Here is a 24,383-nt window from a genome sequence, read left to right on the forward strand (position 1 = left end):
CCATGCCATTCTGCAGCTGCAGCATTATCTGGAGGCAAGATACCAGAAGCCCCAGTAGCCAGGTGGACCCTTGAGTGTTTGAGCACAGCAGTTACAGCAGGGTGGCACTGCCCTGCTGAGCACACCAGGATTAGGAGCACGCATGCTTCAGACCCCTGTGAAGCAGGCTGGGTAGGTACCTGGGGAGTACATCACTCTCCTGCCTGCACCCATATCCTCACACCCATCTGCAAAAGAAGTGAGGGGAGGTGGAAGCCTCAGCCTAGCCCTGCACAGCACAGGAGATGCTGGCGTGATGCTGACATCGCCCCCCCTCCCTGCCCACATGCAGCCACACTGCACCCCACGCTCAGCCATACCGTCATCAGACTGAGGAGGAGTGGAGCTGCGGGGATGAACAGGGGCTAAAAATAGAGCATGACATGGCAGGGTTGCTCTACTGACACAGGGAACACTGGGCCTGGGAGAGGGACCCCATGCTGGGCAGTGACTAGCAGCCCCCAGCCCTGTCTTTCCTTCTCCAAGAGACCACAGTTGCCAGCCCAGCAACAGGGTCAGGCCCACGGGGAGCCAGCATGTGTTCTCCTCCCTGCCTGCACCTGGTACAGCCACACAGCAAGGAGCTAAACAACCAGGTCTGGTGCAGAAAAAAAAGGAATTAGCATGAAGCTTTAATTAGTTACGTTAACAAGGCCCTTAGCGGATGGCTCAGATTTCCTTGGAAGGCTGGGAGTGGAAAAAGTAAGGGTCAACATTTCTGAGATAATGTGCCCTGTAGCAGCTGCAAGTGCAGGATGAGGAGCAGGGGTGTTGAAAATCCTTGGGGACCAAATGCAGTCCAGTCTCCGTGCACTGGTGCTTCCAGCTCTGCCTGGAGTGCAGGATGTGGACAGGCTGCCCCACAACAGCCACTGACCTGCAGTGTGTACCAGAAAGTGAGCGTCAAGGAGCTGGTGGTTTCATTGACAGGGTAGTGCCCAGGGATGCCAGTGCAGAACATGATCATGTTGACCAGAGCCAGGAAGCTCTGCCAGTGCTCCACCTGGTCCAGGAGGGCCCTGGGGAGCAGAGAACATGGGTCAGAGTGGCACCACTGCCTGGCTCCTCAGGCCTGACACATGTCACTAGGTGCAGGGCAGTCCCTGGAAAAACAGCAGGTGAGGACCAGCAGGCTGCTGCAGTGGGCTGCATGGTCCCCAGTACTCACCGGGAGTGGTTCTCCCCTAAGGCCACGGCAATGCGGCAGATTCCGTGTGATGTCTCCATGTCCCCGCTCTGGACTGCCTGGCGCAGCTGCTCTTGGAGCCCCAGCACAGGAGGGATGAGCTTCAGGAGGGTGTTCACATATCTGCAAGCACAGCCCGAATCAATTGCTGGGCCAATATTGCCTCACCAGCACCACCTGCCATGGTTGCAACCCCTTCTGATGCTCTCCCAGGGCTCCTGCCCAGCTTCCCCTACTGGAAAGCTGTTTTATGTGATGTGATGTATCCAGAAGACTTTAGCATTTATAGGGACTCTCCTCCCATCCTGTCCCTCAGAACAAAGGTTGAAGCCCCAAGTGCTCCCACAGCTGAGCCTCTGCAAATGAAGAGAAGGGCTGAACCAGTGGCCATCAGCTCTGTGCTGGTGCATCTCCCTCTGCCCACCCAAATCTGCTGGTAGAACTGCCAGCAACCCCTAGTCAGCACTTGTCACTGCCATGACCAGTCCAAGTGAGCTGTGCCCGCACACAGCAACATCAGAAGGGAAGGGGAGTGGGAGAAGGGCAGACCTGTGGGCTCTTCTCACCATGCTTGCAGCCTGCGCTTCTCAGCTCTGCATGGAAACATCCAGAACTGCCAGTGGTAAGCTGCATCATGGGCACATAGAATCATAGAATCACAAAATTATTTGGGTTGGAAGGGACCTTTAAAGGTCATCTAGTCCACTACTTAGATTGTGCTCCCTATCTGGGATTAAGGGGGCATCCACCTTTAAGGAATCTCACCCAGGGAGGACGCTGGCCCCATGGAATGTCTCCCTGGTTCCCCACCCTCCCAGGCTGCCACAGCACAGCACAGCTCTCCCACATCACATCATGCACATCAGCCTCCCCTCGAGCTGCCTGTAAGTGATGGTAACCAAGGCAACGAGAAGGAGGCAGTCAAGGTGAAAAGCAGCCCAGGGCCCCCAGAGAGAGGCCCTGCTGGAGGCTGATGAGCAGCCTGCCATTTCCCTGCCCGCCCAGGCATGTTATCTGCAGCTGCAGCTATCCTGCGTGCTCCTCGCCGGCCCCACCGCGTGCAGGTGTGGGGCCAAGGATGCTCAGAGCAAGAGGCACACACAGCTCTTGCTGTGGCTGATTTAGGAGAGATCAAAGCCATCAGTGCCACCAGTGCAAAGAGCTGTGCTGGTGGTGGCAGCTTGTAAGTCTGGGTCAGCAGAAGACAGAGGCAATAGGTGGTCTTAGGTTCCACTGGCTGCCTCGGCATTCCCTCTGTGTCCTGCCAGGGCTCACTTCCCTTCACGCCTCTCCCTAAGTGGAAATCACACAGCAAAAGGGTTGGGTATTTCTGTGTAAACCATTTTCAAGTCTCTAGTGCACTGTGAGTGATGCATGTGGCAGTGTAGAAGCATGACAATGGAAAATTTGGAAATTCACCAGCTTCTCTCCCCAGAAACTGATGCTGCAGTCAGGATCAGCTCAAGGGATACTGGGCAGTGCCCCCACAAAAAAATCATAAGGGACCTTCTGCTTCAGCGTAGGAAAATGCCACCCTTCTTCCACAGCACTGGGCTTATGTTATCCTAGAGATACTTTCACAAGTTTCTGAGTTTATGCCAAGGATCCTGCTCCTGCTGGTTATCTACTCACAGGGCAGAGGTCTGGACTTGAGTTGATCCTCTGCACAGTCCACAGAGAGAACCACCTGGATATGCTTCCATACTGCAACTCATCCTTTTGTTTGTTAGTGAAAACTAGAAAAGGTAGGCTGAACCACGTTTCCTGAGCACCACCATGCTCTTGCTCACTGTCTATGCAGATGCAAGGGCAACGTGGAAGCAAAGGTCTCCAGTGAGAAGGAAAGTTCTTGCTCTAGGTGAATTGTTTCAACCAGCTACCCAAGAGCCATGGCCAAGCCAGCCAGAACTGGGCTCTTTCCTTTACATGCAGAAGCATGTAGATCCAGGCCACCTTAAGTGGTTAGTGCTGCTTCCCAGCCCCAAGCAACCAGGTGGCACCACAGCCCTGATCGGGAGCAGAGCTCATCCCAGGAGTCAGACTTTGCACCTCTGGCACGGCTGCCAGCTACCACTCCCCAGCCTTGGAACGCCAGTGCCAGGCAAGGCCAGCTGAGCCCCTGACTGCCCAGCTGAGCAGCGTGTCTCCAGCAGCCAATAACCAGGAAGGCAGTCATACGGTGATGTTCCCCACGTATTCTCCTCCAGTGATTTGCCTTAGCTCACCTGAGCAAGATTTGCTACCCTGGTATTTAGCAGCTGAGCAAATTATGCTTCCATGAGTTTGTCTGGTCCCTTCTCAAAACCCAGTGACTGCAGCATCTGCAGCTCCCTCCATAGAACCATCACCTCTTTCTGCTCATCCCACAGCCCTCCCCAAAGCACACCACAGTCTTAAGGGACAACCTGCAGAGGTGTAGAGATGGGCAGCTCTGTGGGACAATCTGATCCTTCCCAATCCAAAATCTAAGCCATGTTCTGCTGAGAAATCCCCAACATTATTAAAAATCTGTTTCTAATGAAGCTCTTGGAAAACTGTTCTAGTGAAATTCCTCTCAGGAATTCAGCATTAGGTGCCAAGACCAAGAAAGGATGGATACCAAGCAAACCCACCCAGACCACCACTGCAGCAACACTCTGCTACTTTCAGAGGTGGCTCAGCATCTGATGCCCACACTCTCTAACCCGGCACAGGCACAGACCACATGGAGGACCCTCTCCCCACTCTGACACTACCCATGGGGCTGCAGGAGCACAGCCAAGTGCTGCATGCCAGTTCTCTCCCTGCAGCACACACTGCTGAACTCTCTGACCTGCTTAGCTGCAGTATTATCCTCAAATGAGATGGAGAATCCAGACCAAGCCTCCTTTGCAAACGAGATGCAACATTATCTCCATTCCTACCCTCCTGCACGTTCTGGAGCCTCCCAATGTCGCCAAGAACAAAGGTGGGCTCAGAGGTATTGCCATTGCCATCTCCTGGCCAAGTCTCTGAGGTTTCTTCTCAGAAACACCATGTTTAACAGAGGAGCATTGTTCAGACTCCCACAACACTCAGGACATCCCCTTCTCTGGGTGCAAAAGTCTCCCACCTGCCTGGCAGGTAAGGAGATCAAACACTTCGCACCTACGGATCTCTGATGCATCATCTTTAGTAACACTTCGGAGGCAGGAAAGTCATCCACTGCTGCTCACAGGCAACGGAAATGAGAGCTGCTAGCACAAGTAACTTGCCCAAGAACAAGGCAGCACCATGGCCAGAAGATTCCTGCCCATGACGTCTGACCTATCCTTCTTTGGACAAGGGTGGCATCCAGCTGATCCTAGGATGAGGAGCTGCAGTGTGAAGGGTATCTTGCAGGGTAGTGCTGGAAAGATGACCTGCAGGCTACCTAAACCTCAGCAGCAGAAACCAGCTCATGAGGTACTGAGCCTTCTGCTGATAGTAAATGCACACCTGCCTGATGGCCTCTGCAGCAACATCAACGAAGCCAGCTGGGAGTGAGCGAGCTGAAAAGACACAGGGTCTGTAACACTCACGGGAACCCACGGCAAAGCAGACAGCAACCCTGGCATGGAGTAACACCCTACGATCTCTGGAGAGGACCACATCAGCAGCCCAGCACTAAGGGTGCTCCAAGACTGCGGCCAAGTGCAGCAGGGAGACAGGTCCCTGTGGCAAAAAAGGCGAGAGACTGTGGAGGAAGAGAATGGCTGGAATGCAGCAGGGACCTCCCAGACTGGAGATAAAAGACAGAAAGGTCAGAAGACTCCCTAGGGGGGCAGGGGAAGAGCTGAATCCGCCAGCTGAGCAACAAAGCTGGAGGGGCGGGACAGCCGGGAGGAGGGACACAAGGAACAAAGAGGACGAGCGAAGCGGTGGCTCTGTGAGCTGTCCTACTCCTGAAGCCATCACCGATATCCGCATCGAGCACAGTCCCGCTCGTCCCTGGAGCAGCCACCACCACACGCCGCCTGGCAGGGCATCTCTGTGACAATGCCACCACTGTGCCTGTGCCCCAGGAGTGCGGGCTGCTCCAGGGTCACACACTGGGCTGCCTTTCAGTCCAGCTGCCCGCCCTGTCCCAGACACTGCCCACACGCCTACAGACAGGATGGGGCTCTACTATGCCTTCAGGGAGAACGATGGAGAGCAAGTGCCCGTGAGGCTGACGCACGGCAGGACCAAATGGGGCCAGAAATTGCACGGCAGGGTCAGCGTGGGACCAGAAAGGAAACTCCACCGTCAGCCACACCTCTCCAAACTCACCTGGAAAGCTCAAGCTTTTAATGCAACTGAGCAGCAGTGCTGCAGGGACAGGCTCCTGCACACAGCAGGGTAATCACCACCAAGGGACTTCGGAGTCTCACAGGAAATGGGAAGGAAAAAGACAGAGAGCCTCAGCACTTCAGAGCACATTCTCACCTTCTCATTTCCTGCACTAATCCTGCCACAAGTGTTTGGGCTGGCCCACAGGCTTTGCTGTGTACAAGGAAAAGCTACCGGTAGTCATCTTCTGAATGCTGGCAAACGAGGCAACCCCTCCTCACAGCCAGCAATGCACCAAAACCCTGACAGGTTCCCTTGTGCACCAGGACTTGCAGTCTCCAGATGCAAGCCCCTTGTCATCAAACAGGACAACCCAGGCTGGAGACCAAACCAGCTGCCCTTACACTGAAGCCAAGTGAAGCATGAGGGCTCACAAGCACAATAGCAGCATCTGCACTGCTGCAGAGGTTCACAGCCTCTGCATGATGTGCAGTGATGCACGGCAGCAGCAGCTTAGCCTAGCCTTCAAGGAAACTCTCCTCTTCAGGGGAAGGTTGCTAAGCAGCCAGGAAGGGATGTGGCCACGGGAACTGGAGAAGATGCACTTTCCCTTCTACGGGCATCGTTTCCTGGAGCTGTCAGCAGTTAAGACAATAGGAACAAGCAGCTGAGCTTCGAACCCTGCAACACAGCCCCAGCACGACCTGCTCCAGGCCCCCACTCCCAGCTCCAATGCTCCAGGGGCAGCCACAGACACAAAGGACAAGTCCTCAGCTGGCACGAGCTGTTGGAGCCGATGGGAGGGAGAAGGGCGACAGGTCTGTTTTTATTATCTCTGCATCAAATCAGCTCCTTGGCTGGATCAGCAGCACAAAGCAGAGAAGGGTCTCTGAACTCCCCCTGGCAGAAGCCAGACAGCTGCTTCCTGGTCAGGATCCAGCATAAGAAGCCAAAGGGAGCATCTTCATTTGCTTGAGAGGAGGGTGGAAATGGGCTGTTGCTGCCCAAGACTACATGGTCCCCACAAGTCAACCATGGTGCCAAGCCTGCCAGGATCAACCATGTGAAACCAGTAGCCTCTGTCTGCTTTTAACAAACACCAAATCACATCATCATCACCTCCAGGGTTGATTGCAGCTAGAAAACAGACCGAGGGGTTTTCTCCCCATGCCAAACCCCCATCAATGCCCAGGAGCACCAGCCCACAGAGCATGGGAGAAGCTGCCCTTACCTCTGGGCATCTGGCTGGGAAATGGCATTGACAACAGCTTCCACTGCTGTGTCAAAGAGCTCCGGGTCCTGCAGAGAGGTGAAAGCTGCCTGGATCAGGTTCTCGCAGTCCATCAGTGGGATCTCCAGCTGCACCCAGCTGGAGAAGCACTTCAACACCTTCTGCTTGATGAAACCCGGGGAGTCCTGCTGCTGCAGCAGCTGTTCCAGCAAAGGGAAGACAGAGCTGCACTCCTGTGCCAGGACGCTGCGTACCTGCCCCTTGCGGTACTGTGGCAGGCGGCTGGTCTGAAACTCCTCGGGCAGCACCGTCAGCAGCTCCAGCAGCGCCAGGCACCGTGCTCGCCCGTCCACATTGGAGTCCTCTGCCTGGAACATACGCACCATGTCTGCCACAGCGCACGGCCAAGCCTCTGGCATCATGCTGAGTGCCAGGGAGGCCAGTGCCACGCACAGTCGGGTCAGCACGATCTTAGAGCCGCTGGCAAAGCGAGTGATGTGGGTGAAGAGCTGTGACTTGAGGCTCTCATACTGGTCAGCAGGGATGTCGTTCCAGTAACGGGATATTTTAATGTGGAGAGCGCTGGCACCAAAGTACTGGATCTCGGGCACCTTGTCCATGTGGAGAAGTAGCCAGCTGAAGTGCCATGCTTGGGGGGAAACTTGCGCCTGCATCAGCCATTTCTGAGCCAAGTTCTTGTTCTCAATGTTTGGGTCGTAATACAGCTGATGGAGAGCCTGCAAGAGAGAGGGAAGCATCCTAGAGCAGCTGAGGAGCACCACCATGGCTGGTCCACCAGAGGAAGGCTCACCGGGATGGAGCCCAGTACTTGGGCTGCCTGCCAGCTGCTGCCCTGCAAAGCCAGGCCACCTCCCTGTATCAGCTGTCCTCCCTCCTTGGATTTAAGCAACGAGACAACAATACAGCAGCAGGCAAGGACCTGCAAAGCATTCTTCCCCTCATTTTCTCATGCTGCACTCTGGAAATTTCTTTTCCTTAGTTACCTCCTATCCTTACCTTCACTCTGCCGCTTCCCTGACATGCTAACACTGTGGTATGCACAGGACTCCTCTGACACACGAGGGCTGTAAGAGACATGGCACCCTGGTACTCCTGCTTCCCACCTGCACCTGCTCTCAGAAAAGTGCTGAGGATGCACTAGCTCTCAGAAACTACGTGTGGTCCAAAGCTTGCATCTGGCAGCCCAAGGAATGCACAAGTTGCTGTCAGGTTGTACAGAGCCCCAGAAACCTGCAGTCACTAAGCTCAGGGATTAATTCCTCCACAGAGCCCCTGTGAAGTTTTTCCAAACCCATCTAGTTGTAGCTGAGCCAGGAGAGCTGGCAGCTAACCCTGCCTCTACCACCACCTCCTGCGCCAGCTCATGACTGCTCACTCCATCTCCCTGCACAGAGGAAGAGAACATCACTTACCTGCTTCAACAGCTTAGGGAGATCTAGTTACTGCTTTGCAGAGCTCAGATCCACGTGAACAGCCTCATGCAGGCTGCAAGGCTTTATTTGCAGGGGAATATCATATAGTTATTAAGGCTAACATTGATTAGTTTGTTATCCTGAACGGGTGCAACCGGTAACCAGTGATGTCTTGTACACAGAAGGGGAGAGTAACTTCCCCCTGCCTGAACTCCAGCTTCCAGCAAGGAGGTTTTCTGCCTGGCACAGCACATTTGATTTCAAGCTGCTGACTGCAGTCATGGACACACCAGAAGCAAGGAAAAGAAATTACATTTGTCAGCCTATCGGGCACCCGTCACACCCCCCCCCATCAAATCAGAGTATGATTCCAGCAGGTGCAGAGGATTTTTTGCATCCCCATCCTAGCTCCAGGTCTCAAATATCCTCCTCCCCCCTTAAAAAGCTCTATGAAATTCTTGTGCGGCTCTTGTACCCAGGAGAGGATTTAAACCCTATTTTTAAGCACAGAGAGTTGGCAGCCTGGGGCACAGGAACGAGCTTCTCAAACAAGCACTTGTGCCTCCTGCTGCTTCCCAGCACAAGACCAAAGCATGGGACAACATGGCAGGAACCTTACAGAGACAGCACTGCTTGGGCCACGATTTGAAATGCCCCTGTTTGAGACTTCGTGGCAAGGGAAAATGAGGATAACTTCTTTGTAAGAAGAAAGAGGTTACAAAGTACATTGTAGGAGATGGAGTCAGCCAACACAGACTGCAGAGGGACAGGCACCTGCCTCACTAAATAATGTATCCTGACACATAAGAGGTTAACCGTAGATGAGTAGGACACAAGAAAGAAATCCATCCAGAAAGTGGTCAAGGGGAGCTCATGAATTACCAGCAGCTAGCTGAAACCTTGCTCTGATCCAGTTATCTTGGACTCTTGCCCAAAGCATCACTCAGCTGCAGCAGCAGAGGTAAGTGCTGTCATGCACTCCCATCAAAGCTACACTTTACTTCACTATCAAGCATTATCTGCAGATGTGCTAAATGCTCAGACACTCCTGGGGGTAGGAACCTGGCTCCTGCCCCTGCTCCTTTGCTACGGACTGAGTCATCCTGCAGCAGAGCTTGAGCTGGAACTCCCAATGATCTCCTCCATTACCAGCACAATCTCTTACTTGCTCTCATCAGAGCTTGCTGCTTATTTTCTCTCCAAAAGAAGTCTGACTTGTGATTTTCAGAGTCTGTTACAGCCCACTCTTTCCCTTTCTCACTTGCTGGGCACTGTCATGAGATGCAAAGGCCAGCCAGCAGCAGTCCCCTCTGACTGCTCCCCAGCCCAGGACCCCTCCTCCTTTCCTCCCAGCCACTCTTTACACCCCCACATATTCTCTAATTAAGTGATTTATTCTATTTTGAATAGCCTTCCTGCCAACATGTAGAAGATAATGGGGGGAGAAGAACTGTTATGCATCATATATTATGAGGCACAACGTGTGCACATGCTCCATAAGCCCTGACCTCTAACCCAGTACAAGGTCTGCAAAGCACAGATTTTACCAAGTGTGGAGGATGGGTCTGGCCTCCAGCACTGGGTCGCAACCCACAGGCTCCCCAGCCACTCACCTCCACTGGCTTCAGGCTGCTGCTTCATGGGTTCACAGTGGGGAGCTGCACACGAAAAGCACAGCACTGCACAGACGCCAGGCACACCAAAGCCATGGGTGATGTGGAACGTGGCAGGGTGGCAGAGCAGAGGCTGGCACGCATAGCCTGCCCACTGGGAAGCAGCTGCAGGCTCATTCTGCTCCTAGTTGGGGGAGCTGGTGCTGTTGGCTAAGATCTGATCTTGCCAATGTCTCCGAGCAAACAGACCTTGTTGCTTTCATGGGATCACCCAACTGAAGGAAGAGGACCAAGTGATGAGACAGAGCCCAGCGCCAGGCTGAGGTGCAAGCGCCCTGCACACAGTCCCGGCGGCAGAGATGCCAACACTGCCCGTGTGGAAAAAAATGACTGCTGCCCTGTTACAGTGGCAAAGAGGGAGCACTGTCACAGGTGTTCCCCTCAGTGCTCCTGCAGGGCAGATGTCACAACCATGACACTGGAAGCACAGTGAGCAACTGCAGGACCTCTGCCCAGGCAGGGTCAGCTTTCCAGCCATGCTAAATGTTTTACCATCATCACCATCCCAGCAGCTCACCTGCACACCTCACATTCCACCCCACACAGTGCCCACTGCCACCAGTGAGCTCCGCAGAGATCACGCAGCAACTCCAACCCAGAGTCCCAGTCCTCCTGCAGGGAGTCTCCATGGAAGCTTCCAGCAGAGGCTCCCAGAGATGTGTGCTAGAGCTTCCACTGCTCAGTACCTTGGGGACAGAGGGTGGGTGGCAGGATGACAAAGTTTAACAACTACACTAAGCTACTCAGAGGACAGAAACAAAACTGATGTGGAAGAGTCACGCTGCAAGCTGTTGGAAGTGAGAAGAATACTCTGGAAAAGCATGGCTGCTGGCTTCCTCACCTGCCTTCCCCAAGCACCCTGCCCACGAGGGCTCTGGCCAGGGTGGCTCCTGGCAAGAGCACATCTGCTCCCGCCTGTGTGCAAAGTCCGGTAGAGAGGCAAGGCAACCAAAAGTACATCACATATGGTGCTCTACACATCATGGCAGCTTTCCAAAGGACCCTCAAGGACAGATGTCAATATTGGGACCATCCTCAAAGCAGCAGATGAGAGTCCTTGGAGAAGACCAGGCTCTCTGCCTACCCTACCTTACACATTGGCTGAGTATCATCCTCAGCTGAGAGCATGGGACAGAAGACTGCAAGGTACCATGCCCTGCAGAAGTGTACCTGAACACCTGGCATACTCCTTCCCAGCAAGGAAAGGCACTGTCCCCATCCCATAGGCAGGCACTGGCTTCCACTGTACTTTGACATCACCACTCTGACCAGCACTCTCAGGCCCTTCAGGAAGCATTGGAGATGATGAGAGGACTTCATTAGTGCCAGGACAGAGATGCGTAAGACATAAAATTGGGCAGTGACATCTAACAGGGATTCTGATTTGAATGGGTGGCTAACTCCAGACCTGTCTCCTCTGCAATTAGACCTGTAAACATGTAACATGAGAGCTCATAAGCAACCTGGCTGTCAGCTATGCCCTTTGGCCAGGGAAGGAGCTGTCTCAAACATCAGCTCTGCTTCGTTGAAAATAATTCAAGCTTTTTATGATGGCTCGTCCCTCTAAAAAAGCTGTGGCCAAAGCCTCAGTTAGGCTCTAGCCACTGGAGAGGCATTGGCTCCTTAGAAGAGTCAGATGTAAGCTGCCTTGGGGCTGGACAGCTTGCCCCAGAAGCAGAAGTCCAAGGTCCCACACCAGTCACTTGTGAAGGTGGACCAACCCAAGAAGAGTTTCTGCTAGGCAAAGGCACCTGACCTTAGGTTGGGAAAAGGAGCAGCCACAAGCCCAGAATCTCCCAGCCCTCATCCCTTGGAGCTCCTCCAGGGTGACCAAAGCCAGCAGGACGTCTCCCTGACTGCAGTCCCTAAGTATATTAGAACAGGATTCTCAGGAGAGAGATGTTGTGTCTGTCCTGAGAAGAGGAGCTCCAGACATGCAGCTCCACCCCCAGAGAGCAGAAGCATGCAGCCTGCCTTTCCTGAGGGGCTCCATGAGGGGCTGGTCTGCTTGAGCAAAGGGAGGTGACAGCAGGTACAGCTCGGAGGTCTGCATCCTGGTAAGGGAAACAGCAAGCTACAAAACATATTCCTGTTCTGCTCCTTGCCCGGTGTCCACAGCTGTGGCATGCCAGAGGCTGCGGTGGCCATGGCCCCTTGGCAGCCACCAGCCTTCTTCCAGCAGAACCCTGCAGGATGCCTCCTGCTGCAGTCTCTTGCTGTCCTTTCTAGCTGAATGCACTCACACGACCAGCGCTCCGGGCCTGCAGCAGCACAGCCATTACCATGGCTCTGCCAAGCGGAGGGAAGGCCACCCCTGCCTTCCCCTGCCTCCCCTGCCACGGCTGGGCAGGACGAGCAGCCAGCAGCTCTAGGAAGGCAGCAGCCTGCCGAGGCGCCAAGGATAGCAAATGGACGCAGAAGAAAGCTTTGTGTGTGCTGCCAGGCGTGCTGTTCCTGCTCAAGGCACCCACACTTTGCCAGCAGTTCCTAAGAACGTGCGTTTTTTCCCCCTCTCCTAACAGAGGTGCTGCTACTTCATAGCCCCCCTCTGAGTCCAGCTTGCCCACATCGAGTCCTTAGCTGTCTGAAAGGAGCTGCAGCCCAGATGCAGCTCAGCAGCTTCAGCATCCCTCCCACTGCTTCAGTGCCAGCAGCCCTCTGCAGAGAATGGCGCGGTCCCCAGCAGGGACCGGAGCTGCAGATGTGTGCTCTCTCAGCGCTGGCAGCCAGGGGCCGGCACCAGCCAAGGGTGAGCAGGACCAGAGAGGAACCTCTGGAGCACAGAGCCCAGGACAAGTTGCAAGGGTGACCTGAGTACCCCCACCCATCATTTTGTGCTTTTACTCATCACTTCAGTGAACAAGTTCAGAAGCATTTCAAGAGAGGAATCCCTGTTGGCACCCCAATACCAATCCCACCCATTCTCACTCTGTAAGATGACAGAATTGATATGAGGCTCCAGTGATGGCCCTTGTAGGACACAGCCAAGCCATGGCAAAGACAAGGTGCTGTCCTCTCACATCAGCACCATCATGCCACAGGAAGGAGCAAAGTCTTCAGACAAGGTTGGCTCTGTGTGGAATCTGCTCCCACAGCAAAGACCTGAAAAAACACTAAACTCCTTGCCTCTCTCAGTTTGCAAGACTTTCTCTTCCTGAGGCCCCTAACACACCATCCTTGGCACAGCTGCCATATCTTGCACACATGGGCTGTTTCTAAGGAAGAAGAGGCCAAGTTGCTGCCAGTTGTGCACCAGACTATTCCCTCACCCAAGTATTCATCATTTTCTCGATCCGCTTTCTGAAGATAGGCAATAAACTTTCTCTGAAGAAAACAGAAGCACTTGGGTTTCTCCTCCCCATCCTCCTGGGTGGATAGCAGCCCCAGCTGCTGCTACATCCCCAAGGCTCTTCATCTCCAAGAAGTGATGATCAAAGCCATCCCTCTCCCATCACAGTAGGCTCCGGATGTCAGCTCCATGACACCCCACCTACCCTCTGCCAGAGAGACTGTGCATTCATCAGGCATCTCCAGAGAGGCACATGGCAACCTGGAAGGCCCAGAGATGCCAGACTGCTAATGTTCCTGGGAAAAGACACCAGAGAATATTACAAACACCCCAGAAGACAAGAGGCAGGCCAAGGGAGGAAAGACCTGGAAGGAACTGGACATAAAAAGAGGGCAAGAGCAGGCACTTGGGAATTCATGGAGGAATGGCACTGCCTTATTAATTCAAAAAGGAGGATACTGCTGGGGCAAGCTAAGCTGCACTGAGAACAAGCAAAGAGAGTCTCATATTCCTCTTCTCTTGTGAAAATACCACAGTGACAGGTGTTGCCACCCGTGCCCTCAGAGACCAAAAATGCAGGGCACAAGTTTGCTTGCGTACTGCTCCTCTGAGACAGACACAGCCAGCAGGACCTGCAATTCAGCTTTGATGGAGTGGTGTTCATTCTGCAGCAGGAGTATCACATCCTTAGGGCAGCAACACCTCACCAGGCTGTCAGTCACCTCAAGGCACACAGGTCATGAACCAGATTGCACCATTTAGGCACAAGGGAGGCCACACATCCTCACAGCTTGAAGCCCTCAGCTTGCCCAGCCTTCCCATCTATCTGACCCCTCCAGCTACTGCAGCAGGTGCAGAGGATGCAGAGACAGCCCAGAGCTGCTGGCTGCCCAGCAGGTCCACACAGCACAGCCACACCAGCCTGCTCTATCTGTGCTAAGGCCAGAGCAGCATGTAGATCAGGCTCATAAGAAAAGCAAAAGCAGGTGAGTAGCCCTCAGCTGGGAGTGAGGTACACTGACATGCTAACCATGCAATGTCTCAGCCCCAGCGTGGCTCTGCACCTTCCCTGTGTCATAGGAGAGCTCTGAATGGAAAAATGGAGCAGAAAATACAAGGAGTAACTTTCAGGTGGCTCCTAAAGTGCAGCATGTAAACCTGATACCATCTCAGGAAGAAGGGAATCTACTTGCCTGCTGCCCATGGGCTTTCAGATCTGCTGGCTGGCAAAGGGCAGTGTAGGTCCAGGCTACATCACATGGCACCCTCCCTGCTCCCTGCAAGCGCTGGTCACAGTTGGGGGATCTACAGGCTCTCTCTAGCATAGGTCACGCTGGACAAACACAGCAACTATCCTCTTCAGCTACATGTGCACCCAGAGCTCACACTATGGGGGTGTTTGCCCAGCCCACCACAAAAAAAAGAACAAGAGCCAGAGTACAGAAGGGTCTTCCAGAGACATGAATGTTCCACATAAAAACCAAAGGAGCATGATAGGCACGGCCTGATCAGAGACTTCTCTGGATAAAACTGCTGCATGTGATGACCTTCACTGGCAGGTGGCCTGAAGAGGCTTCGACCCTCTGACTTAAGAGATATCCACCTCATTACGCTGTTCCTAACCCCAGCACTTATCATTAACTGACTCAGAGTGGAGTCAAACCCTGGCTTTAATCAGCATTCAGTGTTACTAATAAAACTATGCAGGAAACCTGCAGGCAGAAGAGCCCAGGCCAGTAGAAGCATCACTTATCTGCCAGCATTGCCTCTGACATAAGCAGCTCTACCCACTTGCCTCCCACCAGCCCAGTCCCTAGTAAAATCCACCTTGCCTTTGCTTTGTACCAGAAACACCCCACAACCTTACCCTGAAAAGACAGACTCCAACCTGCTGAACCTCCACAGCTTTTTCTGATCCCAACCCACATTTCCTCACCTGGGCAGGAACTACACTGCTATCGTCAGCCAACCACTCAGAGCCCCACCACAGTCCACAGCACACTTTTCAAGGGACACCACCAAGATGGCAATGCCTGCAGAGACCAGGAGAAGCTGGGCAAGCTGGGGGAGGGGAAACAAAGCTTCCTAGAGATCATCTTTGCCTCCTCCCCGGCAGCAGGAGACTAAATTCCAAGCGGTACAGTGTGGGCAAGCTGCCTCTCAGTACAGCCCCACCTCACCCAGCCATCATCGGACACCCCCTGCCCTGGTACTGCCCACCCTTTCTGGACTAGTGTGCACTTCATTGTTGGTGCAAACAAAGGAGCGGTTTGTGTCTGCCAAAGAGAAAGGAAGTCAGAGGCAAAAGCATCCAACAGCCCTGGATATATGCAGATTAAGCTGCAGAAGGTTGCTTTAATGTAGCGTTTTCCAGACATCCGTTAATCCCCCTGGCCATGTGCTGTCTCTGTCTCCCTGGCAGAGGCAGGGTGTCTCACCTGCAGCCACAAAGGCAACTAGCGCCCACTTACAAACATGACATCCCTGACCCAACACCTCCTGCAAGGCTGGCAAAGCTGCTGGAGAGGGATGGGTGCAAAACACGTACCATGTACCCACCAGCAAGCCCGTGGGCATTGCTTTGGCAAGAAACTTGGTCTATTCTTAACGAGGAAAAATGAGGACACTGGGATTCCCACTAGCTGTCTGAGGACCGAGGCATGGATTGGCAGGCTGTTAGTAGCTCTCAGATGTCTGGCTACAGGATGAAAGGGAGAAGCAGCTCTCTTGTCCTTCAGGGGTGCATACTCTGCTGCCCTGTTGCCAGCACTCCAAGTCAGTTCAAGGGAAGGGAAGGTTTTTGCCGAGCTGCCTCCCTGGACGCATGCTAGGGTGCTGTGCTCAGTCTCCGTGATGAATCCCAGGTCACACGGGGGACCGCTTGGACTCTTCTCAGCAGTAGCGGGATGCCAGCATGCCTCAGTTTGCTGTGGCCAATCCCTGAATCCCAGGTTTTGGCAATCATGACCTTGTTCTTGCCGTGCAGCTGCTTAGGAGGACGTCGAGGATCAGCAGAGCATGGGGGCTCCACTCCAGGGTTAGAAAGGCATGGCAGGCCTATCCACCCTCTCAAAGCTTTTCCCAACAGTAATTAACTCCCAGCACCTGGCGAGAGTCCCTTCCCTGCTGATGGCGACACTGATAATGTAGGGTTTCGCTTCGATGCTGCTCGCTCAGCAGCCAGGACTAGTTCCGTAGGCTCTCCCTGCCCGCCACTGCAGCACGGCGACCCGGAGGACGCCCGTCCAAGACACAATCCCTGCCGTCTGTTCCCATTTCTGCCACATCATTTTCCCTCCCCGGGCTGCCCCGGCACACAGCAGCCGCGGGCTCCACCTCTCGCACCGAGCACCGGACGGGCGGACAGGTCTCCACCGCCCCCCGCTAAGGGCAGCGCGGGCAGGACACCCAGGATGCCACCTCGCCGCTCTCCCGGGGCCCGACACAGCCAAGCCACCCCATCCTCCACACCATGAGCCATAGCCGCCGCACCGGCATCAGCATCCCGCAGCCGCGTCCCCCCGCCCCGCCGACTGGGCTGGGAGGGCTCGAGGAGGTTCGCTCACCTTTTCCACGTTTTCCACCGTGAAGTCGAGGCCCTGCGGCGGCGGCGCCTCCGCCCTCCGCTCCATAGCTGCAGCGGCGGCGGCGGCGCTCAGGAGGCGGCGACGGGAGGGCGACAGCGGCGACGCACGGGCAGCCGCATCGCGGTGGGACCCGCCTCCCCGCCCCGACAAGGGCGGCGGCAAAGGGGAGACAAGGCGAGACCCTGCCCGGCTAGGTCGGGAGATGCCCGAGGGACGCCCCGAGCGGAGCAGCAGGGCACACGGAGCAGCACCGCACCACACTGCGGCCCCGCTCCGGCCCCGCCTGTTCCCCGCAGGCGCGGCCGGGCAGCCCGGGACCTGCCGCCGCACCGCACGCCGGGAGCGGTAGTTCCGGCCCACGCGCGCCCCCTGCTGGGCGCCATGCACCACCCCCGCTCCCCACGCGTGGTGTGAGCAGTGCCGGCGGCGGCCCCGCTCCAGCCCTTCCGCTGCCAGCCCGCGGGTGTCGAACATGCCGGGCACCTCCGTGTCTCGTCGTCGTGTTGCCCCCCACCTTCCTGGTCATGGGCACACGCAAGAGTTGGACTCGCAGCCCATCGCTTTATTGCTACAGGAAAAGGCAACTGTACAAAAATAGAGTTTATCCCTCAAATCTTACAAATAATAGAAAAAGGGGGCTGGGGGCACGGGGCACCGGGGCCGGGGCGCTGCCCAGGGCTTCACAGTAGCGCCGGGGTTAAATTATACCCGGCCCCTGGAGGACCAAAGTCATAAATAGGAGCTCCCGCTCTAGAACAATAAATAAATAATTTAGAGTAATAAATAGTTCAGTGCCACAGCACCGTAGGGGCAGCGAGGGGACCCTGCCACTTCCCAGGGAGCCGAGCAGGGGGCCCAGTGGGTTCCTCTGCCCCACTGTCCTGCAAAGCGCCAGAGGCTGGTCCGGGTGTGGGTCCCCCACCCCATGCTGGTGTGCTTTGGCTGCACCTCTGCCTTCCCCCTGCAGGACGCCCCCTCCCTGCAAGACAGCACCAGCCGCTGCCAGCCCCCAAGGGGACAGGGAGATTTCTCCCCCTTTCTGACCTCTGAAGCTTGCATGACAGTTAGCCTTGGCTCCCCTAAATCAGGTGTGCAGGAGCACCAGTCCAGGAGGGTGCAGTTGAGACAGGTGCTGCCAACTGCCAGTCTGACATACCACTGAGAGCAGCAGGAATGCTCTATACTCCTTCCAGCTCCTTGCCCAGGACTGAGCTGGGATGCACCAGGACTGGACGGTGCACAGCTGGCACCACCAGCTGCTTGGAGCTGAGTGGGAGGAGGTTCAGATACCCACCAGCTGCCATGGCTCCATCTCACCTCAGCCCTTCATGACCAGGTAAAACTAGGGGCACTGGCCTCTGCCAGACCTTTCCTCTAAGTGCCAGTGCCGCTATGTGTGGCAAGCCAGGGTCTGCCAGCATGTATTGAGCCAGGTCCAAGCCAGCAGCCCCCTCCTCAGCCAATGCAGCTGCACTCAGCTGCCGAAAGCTTCTCCACTGTCTGCCACGTGTTCTGCACATCCATGAAGGAGACAGCCTCATAGCGGGTCGGCCGGCAGCAGGGGTGGCTGAGGACCCTCTCCCGTGGACCTGGGGTGATGAGCTGCTGCCGCAGCAGGCTGCCCAGAGTCAAATCATAGTTGCTGCGTGTCCGGTGGCAGGATCCACTGCAGTACTTGAAGAGCACAATCTCGTCTGAGTTGAAGCCCAGGCCCAGGTCACGCACCTTCACCATCAGGTTGCGGATATGGCAGTTGCGCCCGCGGGCTGCTCGTGAGGATTTCCACGTCCCCTTCTTGGCTTTGCCAGTACCTGGTGGTGAGCGCTCGGTACGTACCAGTGGGTCCCCATCCAGTTCAACAGCACCCTGGCCACCTGTTGTCACATTGTCCCCTGCACATGGAAGGGACAGCAATGTCACATCTCAGCCAACAGCCACTACCCTCCTGGGGCCTCACCAAGTCTGCCTGTCCCCTGCTGTGACCTGCAGACCCACCCATGCCTGACCACCTACCACAGCACTGGCCAAGCACCTGTCAGGGAGTAGGTGGGAACCTAGCCAAGCATCTTCTCATCCCCAGGGCTCTGCCACCATGCCCAGTGTGGAGCATGAGGTCCCATGTGTTCAGCTCCCCCAGCTCAGCACCCCCACACAGACTGGGGCTCCCAAAGTGGTTTCCAACCTGCCCATGCCCCATACTCAGAGCTACTATGCTCTTGCAGGGGTTTCTGCACCAACACCTACCATGCAGCTGGCTCCAGGCAGTGGCAAGTGGTACCTCTGCACCATCTTCCACAGGAGAACTCTGAGACGTCAGGGCTGTGTCCAGAGTCTCATTGCAGTGTGGCATTCGTGGGGTGCCTGCAGCCAGACCAGCCAGCAGAGAGAGGATGGTGAGGAGCCCCCACAGAGTCCCTTCCTGCAATAAAGCACAGCACAGTGAGGTGGGCCTCAAACAGGATCCCTGCATCAGGGACAAAGCTCCATAGCTGGGGTTGGGGACAGAGACATGTGGTCCCCACCATCATGGCCAGCCAGGCCTGGGCTCACCTTGGGCTGCAGGTGAGCAGTGGGTCCTGCATGTCTTAGCTCTGATGGCCACGCTCGCTGATCCATGCTGGCTGAAAATGCAGAAGCAGTAGTCATCATCCATGGAGAGTGGGATGGTGTGGCCACAGAGGTAGCCAAATGGCACCACCTCCCCCATGTCCCTGCCAAGCATGCCATCCACTCTCTCACCTCCTAGCTGCTCACAACAACTCCTGCACACCATGCATGACCCCCCACACCCCCTCCCTGCACAGCCAGACAATCCTCACCACCTTTCAAGGTATTTGGTAACTGAGACACCCCAGCTTTCACCCAGCTCCTCAGGGGAACACAGCCACCTTCTCATGCAAGCGGCCCAAGATGCCAGGCTGGCCCATGAGGCAGCAGCTGGGACTGGGAGCGCTACAGTGGGGGGGCCCTTTCCCATGGCCCTTTCCTGGGAATGTTTTTCTTGCTTGCAGTGGGAGCCTGACCTTGGAAACTCCAAATCCATTAGCACAGAGTTCTTGGGTCCAGCCACCTCCCAGCCCAGCGCTGGCTCGCCTGTCCACTGCCTGTGCCGAGCTGGTACATGCAGCTGCCAGAGCAGCCCAGGTGAGCGGGGCTGCGAAGGGCATGATAGACATACAGGTCCCATGGGGACACGCCAGGGCACAGGGCATGGCATGAGGCTCACTGAAGTCATTCACTCCAGTGACACAGCCCAGTGTCCACTGCCATGACACATATAGCAGAATTCGTTCCTTGCTGCACAGTCCCAGTGGAGTAGTGAGCAGGGTCTCAGGGGAGCCATGTCCCCTAGGAGGTGCAGGGGCAATTCCCAGCCTGCACCTCCATCCCTAGTTCCCTCAGGGTGTAGGGAGTCCCCTATGCCGCAGGCCAACGTTATCCAGAGGTAGGTCCCAATGGGGCTTGAACCCTCCTTGGCCCATCTGCTGCATCTCCTGTCTCTCAGGAATGGACTTGTCCCCTAGGAGCTCCGTGGCATCCTGCAGTGGTAAGTTCCCCCATCCTCTCCATGCCTTTGCCTCAGCATGTCCCAGGTGCTTCCATAGCAAAACCGAGACAGGACACGCTGAGGAGAGTACTCCTGGACAAAAAGTGGACACATCTCAGCACTACTAGGACAGAGACAAAATAAGTTCCCCCAACATCTCAGGAGATGGTCCCCACGTCCCGAATGCCGTATCTGATGCCGCCCTGCATTGGCCACATGGCCCATGTCTTCTCCGGGGGCTGCGCATCATGCAAGATTCGTTCCCGATGCAGGCAGGGCTGGCACTGGGCCCCCGGCCCCGCCAGCCGTCGCAGCCTGGCCAAGCACAGCCCACGCAGCACGTCGCTCCCGTGGCGGCCCTTGGCCCCGAGCCAGCCGCTGACGCCAGGTCATGGTTTTCCCAGGCCAGCACCCCCAGCGGGGCCAGTCGAGGGTTCCCGTGCCCCGCTGGAGGGGACGGTCCTGGTCCCCTTAACTCCCTCTCGGTCCCCACTCCAGTGACCGACTGCCCCTCCGCGGCCCCTCGGCCACAGCATCCCGGCGGGACGCGGCAGGACAAGATTACACAGGACAGGATGGAGCAGCTGGTGCAATTCAGGCTTCTCCCATCCGGCGGCAGCACGGCCCCGGGTTCTGCGACGAGAGTGCTGCCGGCGGGACGCCGGACGAGGGCAGCCTCCCTTCTTCGTTCCCGCGAGTCTCGGAGCCGGAGCTACGGACGTGTCCCGCCAGGGTTTCCGCCGACACGGAGCCCCGTCTCTGCTTTCCTCCAGCTCGGGAAGGCGTGAGCCAAGCTCCTGGGCGCTTCACGGGGCTGACAGACATGCATCCCCCAGGGCAGATCCCTTGCTCCAGCATAGCTTGGCGAAGTTTCTCCCTCTTGAAGCCATGGCTTCAAGAGCCCAACTGTCACAGGGGTCCTTCACAGGGTTAGGATCAGGTCCAACCACGCGAGGACCTCCCTGAGCCCCCGCCAAGTGTCCCCTGCCCAGGTACTGAGTAGCAGCGCGCTGGAGAAGTCCCTATGCGGGTCACCTCACACCCCTTTGTAGAGTCCCCCTGCCCGCACTACGCACAGGGCGCTGGGCAGCGGGTGCCCCGGGAGCTGCCCCGGGGCAGCTGGGAGCCAATCGCCAAGCGCATCCACGCGGAGTCAGCGATGTCCCAGCCCCGAGGTGAGGGGCTTAGCTCATGGAGTGGCCGCTTTAAGAAGGGTCCTAGCACCGCTGGGGGATGCCTACAGATCCCCACGGGCACCTGCCCAGCATCTCACCGCGCTACCCTCATAGCAGAAGGAGTGACTAGGGGAGTCAAAAATCAACCCCACGTGTGAAGCAGAGCTGGCACTCGCCCCGCAAAGACGCGGGACGCCGGAGCCGGACACGTGGTGCACACGGGCGACACCAACCTCAGCCCCAAATCGAGAAAAGCAAAGCCGGGGAGCACCGGGCAGAGCCTGCCTGGACATCCCCGCCCCGGGGATCTCTCCCGCCCACAGCCTGAGCAGCAGGGGCACGGACCTGCCAATGGGCCGGGGCGGGACCCCAGGGAAGAGGCAGGTGACCCCGTAGTCGTGCCCCTCGGGCAGCCGCAGCGGGGTCCCGCCTTTCCTTGTCCGGGCCTGGCCCAGCCGCAGTCCCGAGCGATTCCCGCCGCCGGGTCGAGGTTAGCGCCCCAAAAGCCACCCGGATAGTGCCCGGGGACGGCCGAATCCCCCTCGTCGCTCCGCGTGTATGACTGTGAGGGCGGGCGACGCAGCGGGTCCCCCCACACCGTCGCACCCGTAGCCCTGGTAAGACCTACTGCCGAGGCATGACGCCGCCGGCAGGCTGGGAGGGACGCTGCCGCCTGCCACCCCAGCCCGCACTCACCGTGCCCGCGGCGGGGACCATCCCCAGACACGCCGCCGCCGCCCCGCATCGCCTCCGCTCCCCGCCGCCCCCCGCCCGCCGCGCCGGGGCGGGGCGCGGGCGGGGGCCGGCACTGCCCCACCGGCACCAGCTCCCGCCGCTGCGCCCGGTGTCTCGCCCGGTGTCCTTCCCGGTGCTGCTCCCGGTGCTGCTCCCGCTGCGACTCGGGGTGCAGGTCCCGATCCCGGTGCGCCTCGGAGTGCGGTGCCGGTGGCGGCAGGCGGGCAGCCAGTGCGGAGCAGCAGCGGCTCCATCCCGCTCCCGCCGCTGCCGGTGTCAAATTCCAGCCGCCGTCACCTGACCAGCGGGGCGGGCACCAGCACCGGCAGCAGGTTCCTAAAGTGGCTCCAGGACCCTAACCGGTCCCCCGACCCGCACCGTAGCGGCTTCGGGACTACGACTAGCAAGAGCGTCGCTACAGCCCCGGGAACAGGACAACACTGCGATCGCGCCAGCAGCAGGACCCGCAGCCCGACTGGCATCAACACTAGCTCCGCGCCGTGATCCGCCAGCTCTCGCGGAGACTCGCATCCCACCGGGAACGGCACCAGGACCCCCGGCACCTGACCACCACCTGCCCGCCGGCCGACCCACGGGCCGACGGGAACCGCTCTACTCCGTCGGCTAGGCGGACGGGCAGACGGACACGCAGCCCGGGCGGACAGACGCCTCTTGAGCGGGGCTCTCCGCTCCGACAGCGCGGTTTCAGCGCTGGCAGGACGGACACCCCGGTGGAGGAATTCTGCCCTTCCCGAAGTGCTCCGGGAGCAGAGCTCCAAGGGGCCCTTGCACACAGCGTCCCACCCTGGCCCGTGGGGCTCCGGTTGGATTGGGTGTGCTGGGGGCCGTGCCGCGGAGGGGCTGGCCGGCGTCTCAAGCACCCCGAGGCCCCGCGAGCGACCGATGTGCCTGGCGCTCACGTCCAGCCTTGCCGGAGGAGGAGTCCGGCCTCTGCCCTGCCTCTCAGCTCGCCCGCTCCCCGCGGCCACGGCCCACGGGCGCCCCGCGGCGAGGTCCACCCACCGACGGGCTCCTTACCTCCGCCGTCTCCCTGTCTCCCTCCGCCGGGGCCGTCGCAGGCCCCGGGGACATGGGGGCCGGCTGGCGAGCCGAGCCGAGCCCGTGCGAGTCCTTACGTCACCGCCCAGGGCCCTCCACGTCCATCCCGGGGCTCTCAAGTGCTCCTTGCAAACGTGCCAAATCCCAGGGCCGCCTCCGCTCGGCCCCGCTTCACACGTGGTCCCCCGGCCGGAGCCGGCCGCCGGAGCACAGCCCAGCCCGGGAAAGCCCCCCGGGGCCAGACCTCATAGCCCGCCGACCCCCCGAACCCTGCCCGTGGCAGGGTCCGGAGACGTCGGGCCGGGCTGCGCTCCCCGGGCTGCTGCTGACGGCGGTGTCATCTGCCCCAGCAGCGTTCCGCCGCCTCGCCGCAACCTCCCCGGCTTTATATAACTCCTTGGCTGGAGCAGGGCCAGCGGCTCCATCGTCGGCTGTGCTGTGGCTGCATGCCGGCCCCGGGTCTCTCCTGGGGTCTGCCTCAATGCTCGGGACCCCCCGCGTGGCATTAACTGCTTCTTCGCCACACGGCACAGCAGGTCCCACGCTCCTGCCGCGGGGCCAGCGGCCGCCGTGTGCGAGCTCTGTCGGAGCTGGCCGCCTCGTCTCCTCTCATCTCCGCGGATTAGCCGGTGCCGGCATGACAACTCCCGCCGTCCTCCTGCGGCATCACCTGCCAGGGCTAAGCTGTCCCCGCCACCTCTAGCAGGGAAGGTGGAGGTGGCACGCAGTCTAGAGCTGCTGCCTCTGCCCTGGTGCGGCACTGTGTGGCCCTGGTTACCCTCTGCTCCCGGCACTGGCAGCTTGGCTAAGCCTTGTGCCTGTGGGTGGCTTCATGCCTGCTTGTAGGACTGTGTGGGAGGGTGAGATCAGCTGTGAGGCTGTGCTGCCCACAGCTGTGGCCTGAGATTGCTCCCATATGTGATTCCCCCATGAGAGCTGGCTAAGGTGATGCTCTGAAAGCAGAGTTTTGGAGGCCCAGGAATATCCCTGGGATAGGTTCAATTAAGGGCAGGGGATGGTGGGCAGGGAGAAGGATTCTCTGCTTTGCAGGGCTGCAGACTGTCTGCCTGCACGGAGTTTCTGTGTGAGTGGCCTGTGGTACTCTGGGTTTCCTGTCTGTCCCCTTGGGGCTGGCTGCAGCCCTATGCATGAAGGGGGAG

At 57.8% G+C, this 24,383-nt stretch overlaps 2 protein-coding genes across 4 annotated transcripts in view; both read right to left on the reverse strand.

Moving 5' to 3' along the window:
• The window catches only part of IPO13 (importin 13), a 31,674-nt gene extending 14,679 nt beyond the window's left edge, over positions 1-16,995 (reverse strand). Inside the window, exons 1-4 of one of the 2 annotated variants that reach the window (XM_064147726.1) lie at positions 16,687-16,995; positions 6,726-7,462; positions 1,208-1,348; positions 917-1,058 (exon numbers count right to left, since the gene is read on the reverse strand). In XM_064147726.1, the coding sequence (XP_064003796.1) occupies positions 917-1,058; positions 1,208-1,348; positions 6,726-7,462; positions 16,687-16,752 (1,086 nt within the window). In that variant the 5' untranslated portion in view covers positions 16,753-16,995. The remainder of the gene's footprint in view (positions 1-916; positions 1,059-1,207; positions 1,349-6,725; positions 7,463-16,686) is intronic. The other variant, XM_064147727.1, reaches the window with a different exon arrangement.
• Positions 16,996-17,248: 253 nt separating this feature from the next.
• Positions 17,249-24,123, reverse strand: ARTN (artemin). 2 transcript variants are annotated; one of them, XM_064147739.1, is made up of 4 exons: positions 23,203-24,123; positions 19,258-19,328; positions 18,952-19,126; positions 17,249-18,599 (listed from the first exon to the last, which is right to left on the reverse strand). In XM_064147739.1, exons 2-4 carry the CDS (start codon positions 19,321-19,323, stop codon positions 18,163-18,165), a joined length of 678 nt encoding a protein of 225 aa, XP_064003809.1. In that variant the 5' UTR covers positions 19,324-19,328; positions 23,203-24,123; the 3' UTR covers positions 17,249-18,162. The 2 variants fall into 2 exon arrangements, with proteins under 2 accessions (XP_064003809.1, XP_064003808.1); XM_064147738.1 differs by lacking the exon at positions 23,203-24,123 and adding an exon at positions 22,126-22,174.
• Between the last annotated feature and the right edge of the window lie 260 nt (positions 24,124-24,383).

This window comes from Pogoniulus pusillus, chromosome 8 (genome assembly GCF_015220805.1).
Source record: "Pogoniulus pusillus isolate bPogPus1 chromosome 8, bPogPus1.pri, whole genome shotgun sequence".
Classification (NCBI taxonomy): Eukaryota; Metazoa; Chordata; class Aves; order Piciformes; family Lybiidae; genus Pogoniulus; species Pogoniulus pusillus.